Genomic DNA, 20,599 nt, shown 5'->3' on the forward strand with positions numbered 1-20,599 from the left:
GAGCACAATATTTGCCAGCAGCGGCGAAAAGCCTGCTCGCTCTCAACTATCTATTAAGTATCTAGTAATTATTTATTTATTTACCGACAAGCACATACATATGTATGTACATAGATATATATGTATGTACATATAGATATGTATACTCGCACAATAAATGAGTGTGCCTGTGTACATATTTATTTCGTATTTGTGTACATAAACATTTCTTCATGTTCGACATGCATACAGTCAGCTTTTCCAATAAAAGGACATGGCGTTAAGACGACAGAGCGCATGCCTGCAAATGCTGCTGCCAACAGATACTACAACGTATGTACACTTCTGTGACTTGGTACATGTATGTATGTATGTATGCATATGTGCCGGTGTAAATCCACCACCAACCCCCATTAAGTGCCTGCTGTACCCCCAATTGCTATTCCTTTATAACTGCTGCGGCAAAAGCCCACAAGTCGACAAAGAAATTTACAATGGCTGGCTCGGTTTGGCAGCAACGACAGCGGTTGTACATACATATGTACATATATAGATACATATATATGTATGTATACATACACCATAAAACACAGCCAAGTTGAAAGAATTTCATTTCGTTTCGGGTTTTTCGTATTGCTATCGGCTTTAAAGTATTCGCATACCAGATAGTACAATGTGCTTTAATATTTTCAATGTTGCAAGGCAAATATAAAATTGAACTTGCATTGCGGCTTCTACACAAAATCGATGGATACACATGTAGTATGTATGTAAATATGTTTGTCGATGAATTCATGTCTAGATAAAAGATATTTAAACCCTGTAGGACCGTTAAAAAACGTCGATATTTTTAAACCTTCTGCATTGATTTGGTTCAAAATTACCCAATTTTCATGTAAAAATCCATTTATTTGAGAGTTAGGTAATTTAAAATAAGCTGCCGCGTTGTCTCATCGTTAAAGGCATAATCAGCTAAGATTTGGCAAAAAAGAAGTTTTTTTTATTTTTTTTATTTTTTTTCTATAAGGCGGTATGGTTTTTCCATACACACACAGCGTTTCTGGGTCATTTTGACCCAAATTATTATTTAGTATTTAAGGAAAACTTTGAACCGGTAAACATACAGTAGATACTTGCCGATAAAGTGTCTGCATGTAACAAATAAAATATTAACTGAATTGATATTGAAATATTTTCTTTTGTCTTAAAATTTACTAATTTCTATTATTGGATCAAAATGACACAAAAACCTTATAGGAAGGAGTTAAGTCCAAACACTGCAGAAGGGTTAAGCAAGTATAAGCCCTCCCAGTGCATAACCTCAAGTAGAGGGCTACCAGTAAAACAAACTAACTGCTACTGAAGCAGCGGTCACACGACTTGTAAATTTTGGCAGTCATAGAGTGGTGCTGTCTGGAAAATTCTTTTCAAGAGTGAGTTCTAGCTCAATAAAAAAATTCGTAACCACCCCACTGTGTAACTGTCAAAATTCTTGAAATCGGACTAAAATCTGATGGTATAAAATAAACTTTCTGATTTAGTGATATTTTAAGAGCGCGGTTACCCACGAACGTGTTCATAGCGTATCATATCACATATCAATTTTGCTGTTAATAGAAAGAGAAAGAAGCAACGTCTACGTCACGGTCATGCGGTGGTGAGTTTTTGTTAACACGCAGCTGCCATAAGATAGATCGTGTCAGCTGACACGTTCCCCGTTTTAACGTCCGTAAATAACTGAGCTTTTAAGTTTGCTTTTACAGATATTTCTAGAATATTCCTAAAGGCCCTATTATTTATAGGTACTTAGGCTCCGCATGGCCATATGGTGTTGAACACGTACCGAATGCTGAATTTCTTTTGCTGATAATAATGCCATACATAACCCACTCCATTCAAACCCGCATTGTCACACCATGCCAGCCAACTCGAATAAAGGACGCTTGGCAGTCTGACGCGTTGTGTTTACCGCCATTTTAATTTTTTGAATAGTCCTTTTTGGCATTGCTGTTGGTTATTCGATAAATTCGACTGACACTACCACTACAAAGTACACACAAGCACATACATACATACGAATGGTGGCCAGCATTCGGAGACATTTCAGAGAAAGCTGTCGTGGCAGATTTACGTATGAATATAGCTACGGTGACCATCCGGCCTTTATTTTAAAGGACCGTCCTTTATTTTAACCCCCTGTTCTTTGTATTTTTTTTTCAAAATAAAGGACGCCATTTGTCCTTTATTTCCTAAACTGTCCTTTAAAAGAGCTGTGGATTTTACAGAGGTAAATTTTTAAAGAGAGAATATGAAAAAATAAAAATTTCCCTTGTAATCTTTGTGCAATCTACAAATCACGAATCATTTCTAATACTTATCGGGGAAATTTATATAATTGAAAAAATTTAACTAATATTTAGACATTTTCTTAGAAAAATTAATATACATTGAGTAAAATTCATTATTCACACAGGGAAAGTTGTGCCCAGGATCGTGTTGCACGCTGAGTTTCCAGTTCCACTGAAAAAGAACAACAAACCGCCGCATTTTAGCAGCAAAGGATAACGAAGTCCTTTATAAAGATTTGGTTTCATTTTTGGAAATCGGTTATAATTCGGTTACAGCGCCTTCGAGAAGTGGAACTTGTACAATTAAATAATATAATTAACTGGTAAATTTGATCTAAACTACGATATGCTTGAGGTACTTGTATCATACCTAAAAGTTGTATGCATGTACGTTTTTCCAAATCATTTTGAAAAACATATCCTTTATTTTATGTTGGTTAATATGGTCACCGTAAATATAGCTTACCTATAAACAAACATACATACATATATAAATATATAATATGTATTTGTGTATGTATGTATATATTCGGATACCTATAAGCGCACTTGTATGAATGTCTGTTGTGCAACTTGTCTGTATTTGTTGTGTATACATTACATACACATATATAAATATATTTTCAAATATACATATCGGCACCTAAAAGTGAAAAGTTGCCAAGTGCACTTCTTTCCAAAATTTAGTTATTTATGCAGAATGGCAGATAATGCAAAACTACATCGATTTTTCGTCTCTCCTGACCAATTTGAAAAAATGGACTTAGCAAGTTTTCACATTTAGGTAAAGATATACATATCTATACTAGTAAATCTTTTTTGTATAGATATGTATGTATGTATGTATATACGCAAATATTGTCCCGAAGAATCTAAGCCGCCGAGCTGCTGGCTGACTCTCTTGCTTTTTCCTCCGGCAAAATTTGCATCACTTTGCCTGGCTTTTTTTTGTGGTTTGTAATTTTATTTCGAATTTGGTTTTGCAAAAAACTGTAAATGAGACATTACTGTTGTGACAGCAAAATCTGAAGGCAGTTATGTAACAAAATTTCCATTTAATTCACTTATAAATAATCATACATATGTATGTACAAGTACCTATGTACATAAATATCGCATACCTTCTTCAAAAGAGGCACAATTCAAAATTCAGATCCAGAAATAAAATGTAAAGAGTAATTTTAAACAAAACACTTGAAACCGAACTGGATGTCGGTATGTCTGATATTTACTTTTTAAGAAAAATCTCCATCAAATGTTGTGGATAACGGACTTTTTGTTGCCTTAAATTGAAGGCCGTGATGTCGGCAACATTTGCTTCAGCCAGTTATGTGCTATATCACACCTCTGATCTTTTATTTTTTCTTTCGGGTTATGTGAAGTCGAAAGTCTTCGTCCATAAGCCAGCTTTGATTCAAAACTTGGAAGCCAACATTACTCGCGTAATTCGCGCATTGCTGGAAAGAGTAATTGGACCTTTTAAAAAAGTAAATGTCAGAGATTGGTTTTTCGATATTCCGACATCCACTTCTATTTTAAGTGTTTTATTAAAAAAAAAAAAAAAAAACAGACAAAACGGCTATTCTCGTAGGTTGTTTTGACACTGTCAGTAGTGAACTATTTCCCCTTTGGATGGGGGGAACTCAACAAAGGGAGGAAAAAAGGCTGTTTGTTGCTGCAAAGGTTGTTCATTTTCCTTTTCAGTGGACAAATTAAGAATTTACGACAAATTAGTGTAACTAACCAAAATTTTTCAAAAATTTCCGCTATATATATTTCATACGGATATTAAGAAAAAAATGCACATGGTCAAAATCTGGGTTTAATTTTTAAACCGCGAAATAAAAAAAAAGCAGACAGGCTCGCCAGGGAGTCGGCAGCAACAACACTAATAGGCCCCGAGCCCTTCTTTGCAATAGCACCTCACACCATCAAGGAAGAGATTAGGATAGAAGAAAGAGTAAAAATAGAGGACTGCAAACCAAGTCACTGGGCAGCGTCAGGCAAAGAAGCTTTTGCGGGAATACAATGGGAAAACATATGAAAAACGTATTAACTTCCCAAAAAAAACTAAGAATTATTCGCTATCTGATCCACTGATTCATGCCGTTTCTGTTATAGGATCGCTGAAACTTCAGAGCGCATAATCCTCGAATGCTACGCAGTGGCGAGGAGACGAGAGAAATACCTGGGGCCACTAAACCAGCAGCCGAATCACATGCACTCGATGTCACCCAACAATGTACTGGATTTCCTAAGGGAGTTACACAATAGATCTCCTGGTCGCAGTGCGTCCCTCAACTAAATATCAATTTATCCACAACCACATGACATGACAACCACATCTACCTACCTACCTACATACGAGAGTGATTTAAATTTTTTCCGCCCAAAAATCAATAACTAACTCATCTATCCATGCCATGCCATTCATTTTTATTGCCAACATTTTGCCTCTGCAAGGTGCTCTTCGATTGCCAATGCGCAAATTTATACATATTCATATACATTTGTACGTACCCTCCAGTACTGCTGGAGTCAGCCACCACTTTTGGACCGCCACTGCACCAAACTTCTAGGGAAGTAGCTACTCTATTGACCCATGGTAGTGCAGAGTCGACCCCGTCTGAATTAGAATTCCGAAGAACTACGAAAGGGCGCCCATAAATCACGCAAGTAACTACTTTAGTAACTGCCGGTAGTTCAGAGAGTGCCCATGATGACTACCGCCTAGGACATTGCCTTGTAAAAGTAATCGCTGAAATACACGGCAAGTAGTCGATCGGCAATCGACGGAGTTTACTTGGTAGACACCTATTCATTAGTCCTGTAGTCGCTCGCCCGTAATACCCCTGCAGTAAAATTTAGAGACAGTCTGACAAAGCGCTAGTTCCGAACTACATATATCAAAACTATCTCTGAACTAGTGCAAAGCGGATGCAGCTTACAATATTTTTTTTTTTTAATCAAATATGTAACAAAAATGGAAGGTTTAACAGAAATTAAAAAACGAAATAAATATCCGAAAATCGAATCTTAAAAACGTTTTCTTTAAAAAAAAATCCGTCCAAAAGAGGACCGGTTAAAAACTGGTTGCAAAGTAATGCACTGGGCGACAATTGCCACCGCCAATAACATCGCCGTGTAAAACTGGACAGTTGATAGCATTGCTTGGGTATTGAGCTAGAACTAGTACTGTCGGCAAAAAATCTAGTTCTACGCTAGTTCTGAGCTAGTCAGATTTTCTGCAGGGACAAGGTACATATGTATGTATGCATGATTGTATTTGTGTGTTTACCTCAAGAGGTTTTTAGTTGTTATTATTAATTAAAAGTACAACAGCTTATTAAATAAAATTATGAGTATTACTTATCGACCAACGTTGTGGCATTATGTACTGCAGCTGGTTTTATCTGTGGCGTTGTTGTAAAAATACTCAAATATACATACATATATATGAATATACCGTCGTACCTTAATAAAAATGTATCTTTAATAATAAAAATGTTCGAGTGAGCAGCACCACTCGTACCCGTAATCTGCCGATGTGCTCGCTTATCAGTCAGCGTTTTCATTTTCAATGCATGTGAATGATAGCATTCGAACGGCTTCAGTGACTCCAAACTTATATAGTTTCATTTTTATTTTTTTCAATTCCACGAATATGCAATTCTGCGTGCACTCACCAACTTGATAGGTTGTATTTTTCCAATGAGTTTTCACACATTTCCTTTTTTTTTGATTTTGTTAATTTCTGTTGAAATGAGTTGTCCAGGCAGATAAGCACCGGAGTGTCACTACTTGTGAGTTTTTAAATTTGAGTGTATTTGTAGTTTACCTATCAGTTGTCAATGCGTCTAAATTAAGGAGTTTTAAACTAAAACCCGTTAACTGAACAATCAGTTGTATAGAGGCTATAGGTTATAGTCTCCCGATGTTTGTGATTTTCACTGTAAGCTTTATGCTGATAATGAGTGTAAGAAGTGCGGAATTTCATGCTCCTAGCTGCATAAATGGACAAATTATAACAAAAAGCCTCTTACCTGAACAATCAGTGTTATGGGAGGAGCTATATGTTATAGTGGTCCGATTTTGCCGTTCCAACAAATGATTAATACATTATAAAATTACACCCGCTCGGATGGTTCGACAATTTAGGGACTAGATTGCGTACAATCGGACAGACTTACTTAGGGGAGGAGATCAGTAAGCCTCTCAGTTGCCTGCAGTCCCGTATTCTCAATCCGCTTTCATTTGGATTGAGGACAACTTAAGCTTTTTTCACATTCACAGACCCTACATAAGTATCACCTACGCTTGATCTGAGACGCGCCCAATGGCTGGAATTCAGAGTAAATGAGGCTCAACCAAACCGAGATTTGCGATGCCAAACACCTTTGAGAGTAATTGAAGTCAGCTGTTCTCACCTTTTATATGCACTTTGACTATCATTAAAAGAGCGCGAAGGGAATAAAATCTTCACCCATTTTCAACCAAGTGTTCCATTGCGCTTATTTCCCAAGAAAAAGTGAAGCTCGCCCTCATTCTGTGCATTGGACTTAAGCCAGCACTTGACTTCAGTAAACGCCAAGGAAATGAGGGGATCATATATTGCTCTCTTCTCATATGAAATTGGATCATCACTTGAGTGCATTGAAAACCTTAACTCTCTTGGTAGGCAAAACAACGTCCAGTTTGCATGGGACCCGGCCACAGGTGAATGGAGGGTAATGAGACAGCGGACTGTCTCGCGAGAGACGCGGCAACCATCACTCCAAAAAGACCCGAGCCGTTCCTAGAAGTAAGTCCTAATACTCTTAAGGAAAAGTACAGCACTAAGCGATCTGAATTGGCGTGGCTCAGCAAGACTGTGCCAGGCAAAGTGTCTACTGGACAGCGGTAGTGTTGTAATAAGTTCTGGAAAATTACGCCAAAGTTGGAAAGTTGTATTTTTTCGAAAAGTAAACTTTTTCGACTTTTTGAAAAAAAAAAATTTTTTGTCGGCGTAATTTTGCACAATTTTTTTTTTTCAGAAACTCTCTAACTATTGAAAAGCTACTCAGAAAAGTCTTAATTTTTATTTTTTTTTCCAAAAGTTTAAATTTTCTACTTTTTTGAAAAAAAATGTTTTTTACGTAATTTTGCAGATTTTTTTCTTTACAGAAACTCTAGAACTATTTACTCAGAACAGTTTTATTTTTATTTTTTTTTTCAAAAATTTAACTTTTTCGCATTTTTCGAAACAAATTTTTTTCCGCATAATTTTGCAGAACTTTCTTTTTCCTTCTCAGAAACTCTATGTAGAACTTTTGAAAAACTGCTCAGAACCGTTTTAGTTTTTAATAGACTTCAAAAAGAGGAGAAGGTTATCGTCGAAATATTTTTTTTATGTATGTTACCGCATAACTTATTTAAGACCACGTCAACCGATTTTGATCATTCTTTTTCTATCGGAAATGTAGGTCTTATTTTAAGAAATTAACGGTACAGCAAAATTTTTATAAGAGAATGTCGGTTTTGTTTTTTTGCTTAAAATTACTTGTTTGCGTAAAAAGTACTTGTTATTTTCAAAAAATGGAATTATTAATTTTTTTAATGTTCTAAGGTAGTCGATCTATACAGTATTTCCTTATTTAACATTTATACAAGGCATTGGATTTTCTATAGTTAAATTAAATACTGTATACATATGCATGTAGTTGATTTTGTCACTTAATTTCTGGCGTGGCTAATTTTAGTCTAGCTTTATTAATAAAATGGTACAACGATTTCAAAAATTGCATTGCCTTCCATGCATGTTTTGCGGCCTAACCCCTTTTCGACTACTACTCAACGCCACCTCTGTTAACGCTTACTATGATTGCATTCACTCCATATAGACAACACTCAATGATTGCAATTTATTGCCCGTTCGGTTGTTGTTATCAGCAATCGTTCAAACTTGATAAGATATCGTCAAATTAAACATTATTATTTATTTATTTACTTCTTCTCTTCGAATGCATTTGTTTCAATTGAAAACAAGTAACGTAAAATCAATTGTTAGAGGTCAGTTGTTTTTCATTTTTTATCTCTTCTCTTTTTCGTGTCGATTATTATTTATCTATGTATGTACATATATATATATAAACGCCACCAAAACTAACAAACGGAAATTCACTACTTTGCCTTAAATCATTTATTGACCCCCAAGGTATTGAGATAGTTATACTTACATAAGTTCTTTAACATTGAAAAAGTTGACTTGCGATAATATTTATGTGGCATATTACGTCGTGGATTGATGAAATTATCACTTATTTAAGGGCAACGAAAGTTAATGTTGGAAAATTTTAAAACGATTTTTAAAACAAATTTGCGTAGTTTTGTGAAGCAGTTACATAGGACCTCTTTTGAAAACAAAATATGTACTCCGCACTAGACGATCTATTGATAGCTTTACAAAAATATAAATCTTCAAAAAACACCAGCCGATGTAATGAAACATTTCCCCTCGGTTTCTTCCGAAACCAAAAATGTTCATCATTTCCAAATCCAAGACTGCCACTGAACTCAATAGAACTAAAATAAAAGCACTATGTTTTTGTATTTCAAACATTAAAATAAGAATTTTTATTAAATTTTAACTAGTTTTAGAGTTAATCATTATCATCATCATTATTATTTATTACTTACAACGTAATTTTTTGTTTTAATTTTGTTTCTTCTTTTTTTTCATCTGCTATTATTTGAATGTTAATTATAATTAGGCATATTGGACATAAACTACTATTTATAGGTATACATATTTATAATATTCATTCCACATACTACGCTAAGCACATGACTTGCATGTGGCAAAATTTTGCTTTATATTTATATACAAAAGAAAATTACAAAATTACAATCACATCGTTGTAGGCCTCGTGTACCTAACGAATTTTTAGCTCAATATTACTGCGCACAGTACATAAGTACTCATACATATTTAGATATATTAACAATGCGAATTTTATCTTATTGAATATATATATATATATCTATATTTTTTTTTTGTTTCTTTCTCACAGTTTTGATTTAACCATTTCTTGCTTAAATTTATACATATGTATGTATGTATGGATATTTGTGTAAATGTGTGCTTATGGATTAGTGGTCTAGTTGTGTATAGTATGTATGTATTATTAAGGTAACCTAACGGATCAACGTTAATTTTTATTTTTGCATTTAGCTAAGCTTTCGTGAAAAATGTTCAATTTCGTGTATGCAATTTTTTTTTATAGATATTTTTTATGTCTACTGAAATTTTTGTATGCATTTGTTTTCGACTTCTTTTTTTGTTTTTATTTTTGTAATTTTTTTTTATTTTGCTGAAAATGCAATTTGTTTTTTTTTCTGTAATGACAACTTTGTTGCTTTTTACATACGCTCTCCTATCAATCAATTCGTTTTTTTCGGCGCTTTTTTTTCTTAATTTCTTTTTTCGCAACTAAGAAGTCAGTTAGAACTGACAATGACTGACTGACTATTTTTTGCGACCAGTTGCATTATTATAGGCATTTAGGGACTTTTTATCGTTATTAGGTTAATCATATTTTTTATTTACAAATTCTTTGTACAATTCTATGTGTGTTTAATAAAAATGTGTATGTACATACATACATAGAACTGAAGCAATTTAGTAGGTAGATATACATATATGTATAAACATAAAATTTAAAATAATTTCAAATGCTTTAAAATACAAAACAATGGGCCGTATGAATAAAAACTAAGCAATTGCTTTTTCTTAAAATTTCATACCTTTTACTTCAATTTTGAAAATATATAAATGAAATAAATTGAGTAAAAGAACTGAAATTTTAAGAAAAAGCAATTGCTTATTTTTATTCACACGGCCCAATATACGCAACAAAGTAGAATAATGAATTATTCCCTTAAAAACATTTGGCACTCGGACTATTTGCTTAGGGTTTGTCCACGCCCTTTATTTTCAGTGTACGTGCTGTCTTGTAGCATAATTTTTGAAACGGCAGATATACCAGTCAAGAAGATATTTATAAATTGGAAAGAATTTTTTAAAGTGCGAAAAAAATACTTTGTGCCAAAAAAGCTGTCCACTCCTCAAATCGCAACCACTTTCGAGCATTCTTTGTGCTTTTTTGAATAGTCCTAAACAAAATCTCATAAAATTAAACCAAATTTAAGCCTCTAGTTAGTCTTCACAGGTCACCAATATAGTGTACCATCTTTATTTAACCAAGATTGGTCTAAAAACTGAAAGCCTTCACCGCAAATCTCTCTAATTAATATAATATGTATTCAGATTGCTGCTTTACTTAGAAGTTGGCAAGAAGGAAAATAAAAAAAGAATAGTAAATTAATCAAAATCGTACTGCATTTAAGTCTACTAGAACCTTTCACTTAGGTTAAATTAGTGAAATGTTTTGCGACTATTAAAAAAAGCTCAGCACCTCCTGAAAGTGAAATTAATACCAAACATATTAAGAAAATAATCGGTTGCGATTTGAGGAGTAGGCAGCTTTTTTGACAAAAATTGATTCCCTGCCTACTGTGCATAGTGATGGTACGATTAATCGAACAATTAATTTTTGTCGATTATATTCCTTTATTTGTCAGTTTAATTGTATCGCGAAAGCCCTTATTATTAATTGACATATAAATCAATTATTTCCAAAATAATCGAAAGATGTACGCCACTAAAAAAATAAATTTCACATCAGCCGCGCTTTTTACCATTTTTGCAAAATAAATTTACCCAATGTTTTACGGAATAAGCGAAAACAAAAAGGAAAATTCACCCAAAAGGAAGTGAAGTTTGCAAAGGAGCGTTCTACAGATGTAAAGTGTAAGTTGTGCTGCAAACTTTAAAGTGCCCCAACAACACAACAAATATGATGCAGCACTAAAAGTTGAAATAATCCATAATAAATAAGTTTCAATGGAATACGAGTACGTATAGACCCGCAACTCTAAACACCTTGTAAATTTTGAATATTTTTGTCTTTTATGATTTTTTCAATATTACGTGGAAAACATCGATTAATAATCGTTTATTTAAAATTAATTACGATTAATTGCAATTAATAATGGATCGGCAAACTAACTGTTCAGCGTACTAAGCATTTCTCACCACTCAGTTCTCAACTAAAAAACAAATAGTTTTTAAAATGTTGTGAATATTTATGGAGTATTTAAATACATTTTTTGTTTGAAAAGCATTTGAAATTATTTTAGTTTTTATTTGTTTATAAAAAGCAAATTAAGTTTCATAAATTTCATTTTCAGTGCCCATTCATAACATATGGAAATTTAAAATAGCGCTGTCCGAATAAAAAAATTTAGTATCTCCGCTTTTGTCAATTTATATTTTAATATAAAAGTGCTTGAAAAATTTAACATAGGTTCACCTGTTCATATTTGAAAAACATGCTTCTGCTTATTTAAACTTAACTCAATTGCTACTCAAAAAATATTATTTTCTTTTTAACATTTTTTTAATGCTTTTCGGGTAAAAACTTTTGTGTAAATAATAAGGAAAACTAACAAAAAAATATACATAACTCCAAGTATCCCCAGGCATTCAAATGACAAGAATAACGAAAATTTTCCTACAAATAATAAACAGTTAGATACATATGTATGTGTGGAAACAGGCTAAATCAGTTTTATTTTTAAGATAATGGCACCGGTTTTTTAGGCCCGAATGTGTCATACATTTTTTTTATTCTTTAACGCGCAGTGGAAATGCGGCATGTAAATATGCCGATTCATTTCTAAGAAAACTATTTATCAAGGTGTTGCTAATATTGCTGCATATATTTCGGGCCTAAATCACATGTAAACCACTTCTAGTTACAAAAGGGTGCTGTCTAGTTTACAACCGAAAAATATGAAAAGATACTTTTGTTTGCCTCACAAAGCCAAACATTTTCCCGAAGAAGCTTTCGTGTTAACGAGGTTTCATCTTATATGTACAGTTGTGTTCATAAAAAAAAATTGCGCAAGAGCTGAAAGTCAAAAAAAAATATTTTTTGTTGTTCTCTGTTTTTCAAAATTTCATAGATCAGGATAGAAGAAACAGAGAAATTAAAATAATTCGGAATGTAAGGAGAGATATTAAAAACAATAAAAATGATTATAATACAAAGCGATTTCAAATGTTTTTGTAAAGTGAAATTTCTAAAAGCATCATATTTTTTTATAGATAATTTTTTGAATTACGCTCTTCCTGAATTAAAAAGTAGTAAGTAATTTGGCTAAGAACTTAAATCAAATTTTGCTATAGAACTCTAAATATTAATTCGGCACACTACTTTTATGAAACCAGAGTTATTCGCTGTTGGAAAAAATGCTTCATTCCTAACAGGTCGGTGCCTTCTACAGCGACAGACCACTTGGGGCGCTTAGCGTGTTTTAACCATCGGTAACATCAAAAGTAATACAAATGCTTGAAACATAATATATACATATGTATATAGTAATCTGTGCCAATTGAATTAGTCTGATCTTCGCCCAAAAGATATAGAAAACTGCCCAAATACATACACTTTCAAAAAAGGTAAATGGGATGGGCTGAGCATTATGGTATGGTTGGTTTTTTTTTTATTGGTTCTTTACATGCTATCAATTTTATAATGGACGAAGATATTTATTTTATACAAGGTCAGCATCGATGACAGTTAAGTCTAAGGAGGATTTTTACATGGGAATCTCATTTTTGTGAAAACTACAAATATCCATGAATCTAGATCATACTACATATATCTCGATATATCTGTTTTATGGTGTCTCTACTTCGTAAAAATATGCATTTTTATTGCTCGTATTTTGAACAAAACACAAACGCGAGAATAACAAAAAAGCATAGTACAACAATTACTGGTATTGTCTTCCAAGAGAGCGCATATTGCGTTCTGCCTTATTTGAAAAACATCATTGTTGCCCACATTAAAAGGTTTATGGCTAGGGAAAAGGGATATTTCCATACCCCACATACCATACCAAACACTAATTTTTTTTAAAGAAACCTTCATGCAGAGAACTCATTTAATTGCAAAAGCCGAAAAATAATAATAATAATTTGCTTAGTAAATAAACTCAAAATTTGTTTACATAGTTCACTTTATTTCAAAACGTGTTTTCTTCTGTTTTGAAAAATTATAAAAGTAAAAAAAAAAAAAAAAAAAGCGAAAACCAAGAGCAAAGCCAACTGAAAGTACTAGAATCAAAAATAAATAAAAGAGCACGAATTTTGATGTGAAGCAAAACTCTCTGGGAAGACAATAACTGTAATAATTGTACCATGACAAAAAAGTATCTTACATATGAACCTTAAATAACATCGTAAATGTTTAAAAACTATTTTTCCCCTAAAATGTATGCCACGAAGACTTCAGTTTCTAGATTTACAAATAGACTGATGCTCCCATTGCTCTATTATTATTTTTTGAACACAGCTGTACACATTCATGTAGAAGTTTTATGGTTTTCATTTTTAAAGTATAGTAAATACAGTTATTTGCTAAAAATGCTCAGCTTTGTTTAGTAACTTATTTTTATTCATTTTTAAGTAATTACACTGTTCGGCAGTCGGCTGTGAAATTGATGAAACCAAGTTTTCCTTAAAGTATGGATTATATATAGAAAAGTAATTTCTCAGTTTCGCAGGTTAGTTAGAAAAAATGCTGAGAAACATTGCACCTCATGCATAAAAAGTGAGCTTAAGCTCAGACTCAACTTTTGCATTGATAGAATGAGCTTAAGCTCAAGAATTTGTACTGAAAATCGAGTCGGAGCTTTTCCTATAGGTTTCTTCGAAGTTCTTTTTTCATCAAAGCACACCCTAGAGGCTATTTTTGGTAAAAATAAAGTGAAAGTTCAGAATCCTCGGACCTATTTGGGAGATAGACCTTTTGAGTGTGTAAATATGTAATTGCATTTAAATTGAATCGAATACTGCTGCTCTGCGACCAGCAACTTCAAACTGAAAAAAAAAACGCTTTAAAACGTCATCCCGGGAGAAATTACTTCTCCTGACTTTCAGGAAAACTTGGTTTCATCACTCTCCAGAAAAAAGAAACTGATGTAAAGTATTATAAGCCGCTAATGACAGCCGAAAAGTACATTGGGCGGTTTTTGGTGCAAATTATTTGAAACTGAATATCACTAGCTTAGAGTGAAAAGTTATTAAATCCATTTTTATTTTTTTTATAAGTTAATAATAGTCCTAAATCACTTTCTTTAAGCACTTATTTTGCAAAGAGTTGTCACAGGTGAAAAATTCTAAACTGATAGTCTATCAAAATTTAATTAATTACATAAATCACAATCGATCGGATGAAACCACGACAAACGATTTTTTCTTCTTGAGACTTTTCAAGTTACATAGCTCTGACTATTTTGGACTTAGCGGACTTTCGTAACATTGAATAAAAATTGCTTGAAATAAAACAGGTAGCTTTTTTATTTTGCAAACCATGCTTTTTTAATGATTTTCGCTTCCTACCCAAAAATTTAATTGTCCTAAAAAAGCGAACTTTACAACTTTTGCGCTCTAAGCTAGCGAAATGAAATGTTTGTTAAAACTTTGTATTAAAGCGTTCTTCTGAGTCATGTTTTATCTAATTGCATATTTTTTGAAATAGAAAAAATAAATAACCATCTCCATGCAATGTTGACGTTTTAATGTCAACTTTGAGGAAATATTAAACTTTGGAAAACAAACAAATGCGGAGATATAAATTGTGTATAAAAAACAAAGCTCCATTCAATTAAGGACAACCTTAATATGAATGTACATACATACCATACATACTTTAAGCATATGACTCTTTCTACAAAACTATGAACCGATTGCGAAAGGATAAGAAATTGTGAGAAAAAAACAAACAAAAAACTAATGAAGAAAAAGAAACGCATTTCAGATAAAATTTCAATAAGGCATGCGTGGATGTTTTCTTGACGTTCCGGGTGTGTTCCCTGGGGTATGTTTTTCAATTAAAAGGAAAAAAAATTTAATTTGTTGTAAAAAAATAAGAGTCATATGCCTGATGTATTCATACATATACATATAAATAAAATTAACTTTTTGCCGATGAATTAATGAAATTAATAAAATAATGCTTGCAACTAAAAAACTAAATATGAAATAAATTTTTATGTTAGAAATTTCGCTGAAGATTCATTTTTGGTTTTTGATCATTTCCATTCGAATTTGGTCTCTAGCATTGATCGACAAGCGATCAAGCAAATTTTCCCTTGACAACCTTCTGGTCGTAAAATTAACGTAGAATATTTTTTTCGTTTTCTTTGTTTTTTTTTATATATATATAAAATTACATCAATTGCACTTGCACTGTGTTTTACAGCGTATATATGTATGTATGTAGCGTAGTGTTGGGCGTATAACATGTCCACACTAAATAATAATAAAAGAAACAATATACTTAAAAGCTACGAATAAAAATATTTGAATAAATGTTGAATTTTGTATGATTGATAAAAAAAAAATTAAATACATATATAAAGTGCTTACAAATTAATATTTTTGTATAAAAAAAAAATCATTGTTTCATTTAAAAATTTTTTGTTTTTTACTTTTAATTTTTGCGCTCGCGCTTCTTTCCTTTACATATATGAATGTATGTACATAGATGCATTAGTTTTCATATAAATGGCACGGAATTTGTATCAAACCGAGAGCCTGCCAGGGTTCTATTTACGTATAAAAAAGAAAAATATAAAGCACGCGCATACCAAGAAACAGAAGTTGACGTTCATACGTATGTATGTGTATATATGTCTGTATTTGCTCTTTGTTACAGAGGATCGTTACGACTTTCAATAACTATATCAAATATTGGAATGTGAATAGAAAAGGGGCATTTTGATTTTTGAAGTTTATTTTGCAAATTGTAAATTGGAAAACAATTACTCTTACAACTGCATCACTTTTGATTGCTGCTACATGATGAAAAATTCAGCGACACACATTGTACCTACATACATTTGTAAGTATGTGCTATGTATGTAAGCATACCATAATGAAGCTCGAATATTTATCAGCTCAAACAATGAATTTTAGCAATGAGAAAGTTATAGAAAATAGAGGCTTGCGATGCTATCCGAAAGCAGTTGCTCTTATGTAGAAAACGAAAAGCGATTACGTTAATGTAAAATTAAGAAGAAAAAAATGAAGCTATATACATATTATGTATGTATGTATGTACATCTAAGTTACATATTTACAGTAATAATGCGTTCGGCCTGCTTCGAAAAGTTGTGTTTAACTGCAACAACAAACCTTCGATTTTCATATGTATCCCAGCTGCATTGACATTTGGCTTGGAGCACCTCTCATAAGCTGATGAAGTCTTCTTGTTGCGCAGGCAACACTTCAAACGCCCACGACGCCGCTGTTGCTGCTGCGCTGATCGATAGCTCAACGCGCGCGCGCGCATTCCATGTACACCTTCTGCAGCGTACTTGCAAATTTGATAAGCGCGCGCCCGCCGTTCCCAGCTTTTGTACGCGCGTCCGCATTTGCTCGCTAATCACATTTCACACAGCGCACGGCGCGCGTTTTTAGCAGACGGACGCAACAATGCTGCACTATTTCTCACCTTCGCGTTGCCGCCATTAGCTCACCGCCAGTACACAGTGCAGTCCCGTCCAGTCAGGCAACAAAGCCTCGCTTTGTTATTGGTAACCCATTTAGCGCTTGCAGCACTAGAGCAGGTTTTGCAGCGCCGCCGCTCCGTTTAGCGCCAGTCCGTGATTCCAGTTGCGATAGCTGGCGGCAGCCGCATATTGCTGGTAATTATTGTACAGTTGTTGATGCTGTTGCTGTGCTACTTGCTGCAACTGCAATTGTTGTTCCTCATTCAAATCAGTTGTGATATTGGAGGCATCATCCTGCAGCTCGGGTGGCGTCAATTGACTCTGCAACAGTTGTTGCTGATGCGTGCTAAGCTTTTGCGCGCTCGCGCTCGCGCTTGCGCTGGTAGCAGCGCTGTGTTGCTGTTGTTGTTGTTGGTAGTGTTGTTGCATAGACTTAATATAGGCCTTGCGTTGTTGTTGCTGTATCAGCTGATGTGCCGCATGTGGATGCGCCAACTGCTGGTGGTGGTGATGATGAACACCGGTGTGATGATGATGATGATGATGGGGATGTTGGTCCAGGTGTGTATCGTGTGTATTCCCATTGCTGTTGCCGGCGCCGCTGGCACTGCCGCTACTGCTACCGATATTGCCGCCAATGTTGCTGTTGTGCAGCGTATTGAGACCGGCAGCTGCCGCTGCGGCTGCGGCGGCACTACCAAAGATGCTACTGCTACCACTGGCGGCGTTCACGTTCACGTTGCGCAGCATCTGGTCAGCTCGCCCTTAAGCCAATGGGTACTGGTGATGTCACAAGCTAGTCGTGCCGGTTGGCGCATGATACCCGAGACTCTGGTAGTACGAATCCTGTCCTAAGGCCGCGTGTGAATTCGTCAATGGGCTGAGCGCATTGTAGCCGGGATATTGGCTCATGTCGTACATCTTGATGTCCGCCTTGGACTCCGGCAGGAGGCGGTTGATGGAGAAGGGATGGCTGGATGGCGTATAGCCGGATGGTTCTTGCTTCAGATGATGCATGGAGGGGTGGTAGTCGCTGATCAAGGATGGATGGCATCTATTCACCATGACCGAAAGCTCTTCATGCTGCAGCTGATGATGTTGCTGATGGTGGTGGCTGGGCGCATGTTGTGCCGCCTGTTGGCCCAGGCAAAGCTCGGCATTGGCTTGCATCATGGCCAACTGGTCTCGACTAACGGCGCTGCCGAGTACACTGCCCGCGCCGCCCACCGCTGCACCCGTTATATCTTTGCTATGGTGATGCTGTTGGTGGTTTTCCAGCCGGCTGTGATGGTGGTGTAAATGGTGCGAATCTTCATGGTCTTTCTTGCCAGGACTCGTCGCTTCCAGACTACTGTGCGACGGACTCTTGTGCAGCTGTCGTAGGGCCTCCTTCTTCTCGTCCTTAAAGCGCTTTTGGCGCCGCAAATAACAACCATTCTCGAACATGTTGCCGGAATCAGGGTGCAGCGTCCAGAAGGAACCCTTGCCGGGCTTGTCTGGTGTGCGTGGTATCTTCACGAAACAATCGTTGAAGGACAACGAATGACGTATAGAGTTTTGCCAACGCTGCTGGTTCTGGCGGTAGAATGGAAACAGATCCATAATGAACTGATAGATTTCCGACAGTGTGAGCATGCGTGACGGATTATTCTGTATCGCCATTGTGATCAGCGATATGTACGAGTAGGGCGGCTTAGCGTGTGTATAACTCCGGCGGTAGGTGGTCGGTTTGTCAATACGAGCACGATTTAATGAATTCGGCGAGCCCGTGTCTAGTTCACGTGCGCTAGCTGCTGCCGCCATGGAGGAGTAGCCACCCATAGCCGTCATTGCTGACATGCCGCCGCCCATGCAATTTCCCATATTGCCCAGTGGCGAGCCCATCGATGCATAACTCATCGAGCTGGGCGTCATGCAGTTGCCAGCCATGGAGTTCATAGCGTGGGCGCCGCTCATGCTAGCCACCGCCGCAGCGGATTCGAGTGCACCAAACGCGGCGGTCTGTGGTGAAACGGAGGACATGCCACCAACGGGCATGGCCATGGAATTCATAGCTGTGTATGCGCTGCGGGCGAGCGGGCTCATTGTGCCGCCGTTGCTGGTTGGAATGTTTGAGTGAGGAATCGAAGGATTACCGCCGCCACCGCCACTTCCACCACCGCCGCCGCCACCAGCATTTGTGCCACCACCTCCGCCGCTGCTAGAACCACCACCACTACCAGCGCCGACACTGCTGCTCATGCTGACCGGAGGCCCGTTGCTCGGCGCCTCCGCGTATAGTTTTTGCATGATGTCGATCGTCGTCTGGTGGGGCGATCCCTTCAGGAAACTGTTCAATAATTGCGCCGTTATGTTGGCGGCTGTTCACTGGTCGCGCGGATGAAATAAGACGATTTCAATACACCGACGGACTTAGACGACGCGAGCACTTTGGACGCGGCGAACCAAGGTCGGCAATTTTGTGACGAAGCGTTCGAGGGAACCTACACTTGGTTGTGGGATTTGTTAAAAAAAAAAAAACAGTTTTATGCGTTGGATGTTTCAATATTTATGTTCTGCATAGTTGGGAACGCAATTCACATTTTGGTCCGCGCGCGCGCTTGCTGTGCGTACATGAAAGCCAAAGCTAAGACTCCTTGGAAAACGAACTGTTATCAGCGCGCATGCACCTTGTTGCTAGTTGTTTTTGTGTTTCTTTTTTTTTAATTCTTTGTCAGCAGCACAAAAGTTTTGTCACTTTGTAGTTTAATGCAAGATTTAAAAATCAATCGGGCGCATTCCTTTCACACACTCGTCTTCCTCGACTTCACTTGAATGCACTTTAGATTTTTTGTTGACTTTCGTCGCTGCGCGTTTCCTTTTGTTTTTTTTTTTTTGTTTGCTTCACCTCGCTCCTATTACTATTTCTATAATGAATCTATTTGTTTTTGCAATTATGCGGTGCGTCAACCCGTTAGTAAAATAAAATTCTTTCAATTGTCTTGCGTTGTACGCGGTCACCAATACGGCTTGTTATGGACACTAATGCTGTTGCCAAGATTGCGATGGTCGGTTGGCCGAAATGTTTTCGGTTTGTGCGGATAGACGTATCGACCGTCAATCGCATCAGCCGCACACTACAATTGAACAATGCATCTAGCAAATAACGACTCCTATAAAATCGGTACGGAAAATAGCCAAAGTAAACGGTTATAACTTGGCTCAGGCGTTGTTTTACTCTGCGGTTCGGTTATCGGTTGTCCGTTTCTACTTTTTCGGCAGCTGTGCGCGCTCGAGTACTCTTTGGCTTGAGCTCTTGAATATGACTGTTTGCAGAGGGGAATGCCTGCTTACTATTTGGCTTACTAACAAAAATATAAAGCGACGACGCACAGCGTCAGCAGCAGAGGCCATAGCACAAAGCGATGGACAGCAACACCGGAGCCACACCACATCGACTACCTCGCTAATACAGCCATCCGGCGCGCTACCACCATTGCGGCAGAGAGCACACCTATCAGCCATGCAGCACCATAAGCCATGCAGTCGCCTCATGTGCGTATGTATGCGGCGCTGGCTTGCAAGTGTATGCGCGTCGTGTGCTACCATCAATAATGCTAAGCGCCTCACCCTTTCCAACAAGCGCTCCCAATTGCACGTTCGTTTAAAGT

General features: G+C 36.4%; 1 protein-coding gene across 1 annotated transcript; it reads right to left on the reverse strand.

The window, feature by feature from the left end:
• Window positions 1–16,812: 16,812 nt before the first annotated feature.
• LOC118737723 (protein fork head) lies at window positions 16,813–20,242 on the reverse strand. Its single transcript, XM_036468430.1, is given in 3 exon segments — window positions 16,813–17,390; window positions 17,392–17,632; window positions 17,695–20,242. Coding segments are annotated over 3 exon segments (2,118 nt in total). The 5' UTR covers window positions 19,239–20,242; the 3' UTR covers window positions 16,813–17,057.
• Window positions 20,243–20,599: the final 357 nt, after the last annotated feature.

Source organism: Rhagoletis pomonella, unplaced genomic scaffold (genome assembly GCF_013731165.1).
Source record: "Rhagoletis pomonella isolate Grant_MI unplaced genomic scaffold, Rhpom_1.0 Rhpom_scaffold_00004, whole genome shotgun sequence".
NCBI classification, from domain to species: Eukaryota; Metazoa; Arthropoda; class Insecta; order Diptera; family Tephritidae; genus Rhagoletis; species Rhagoletis pomonella.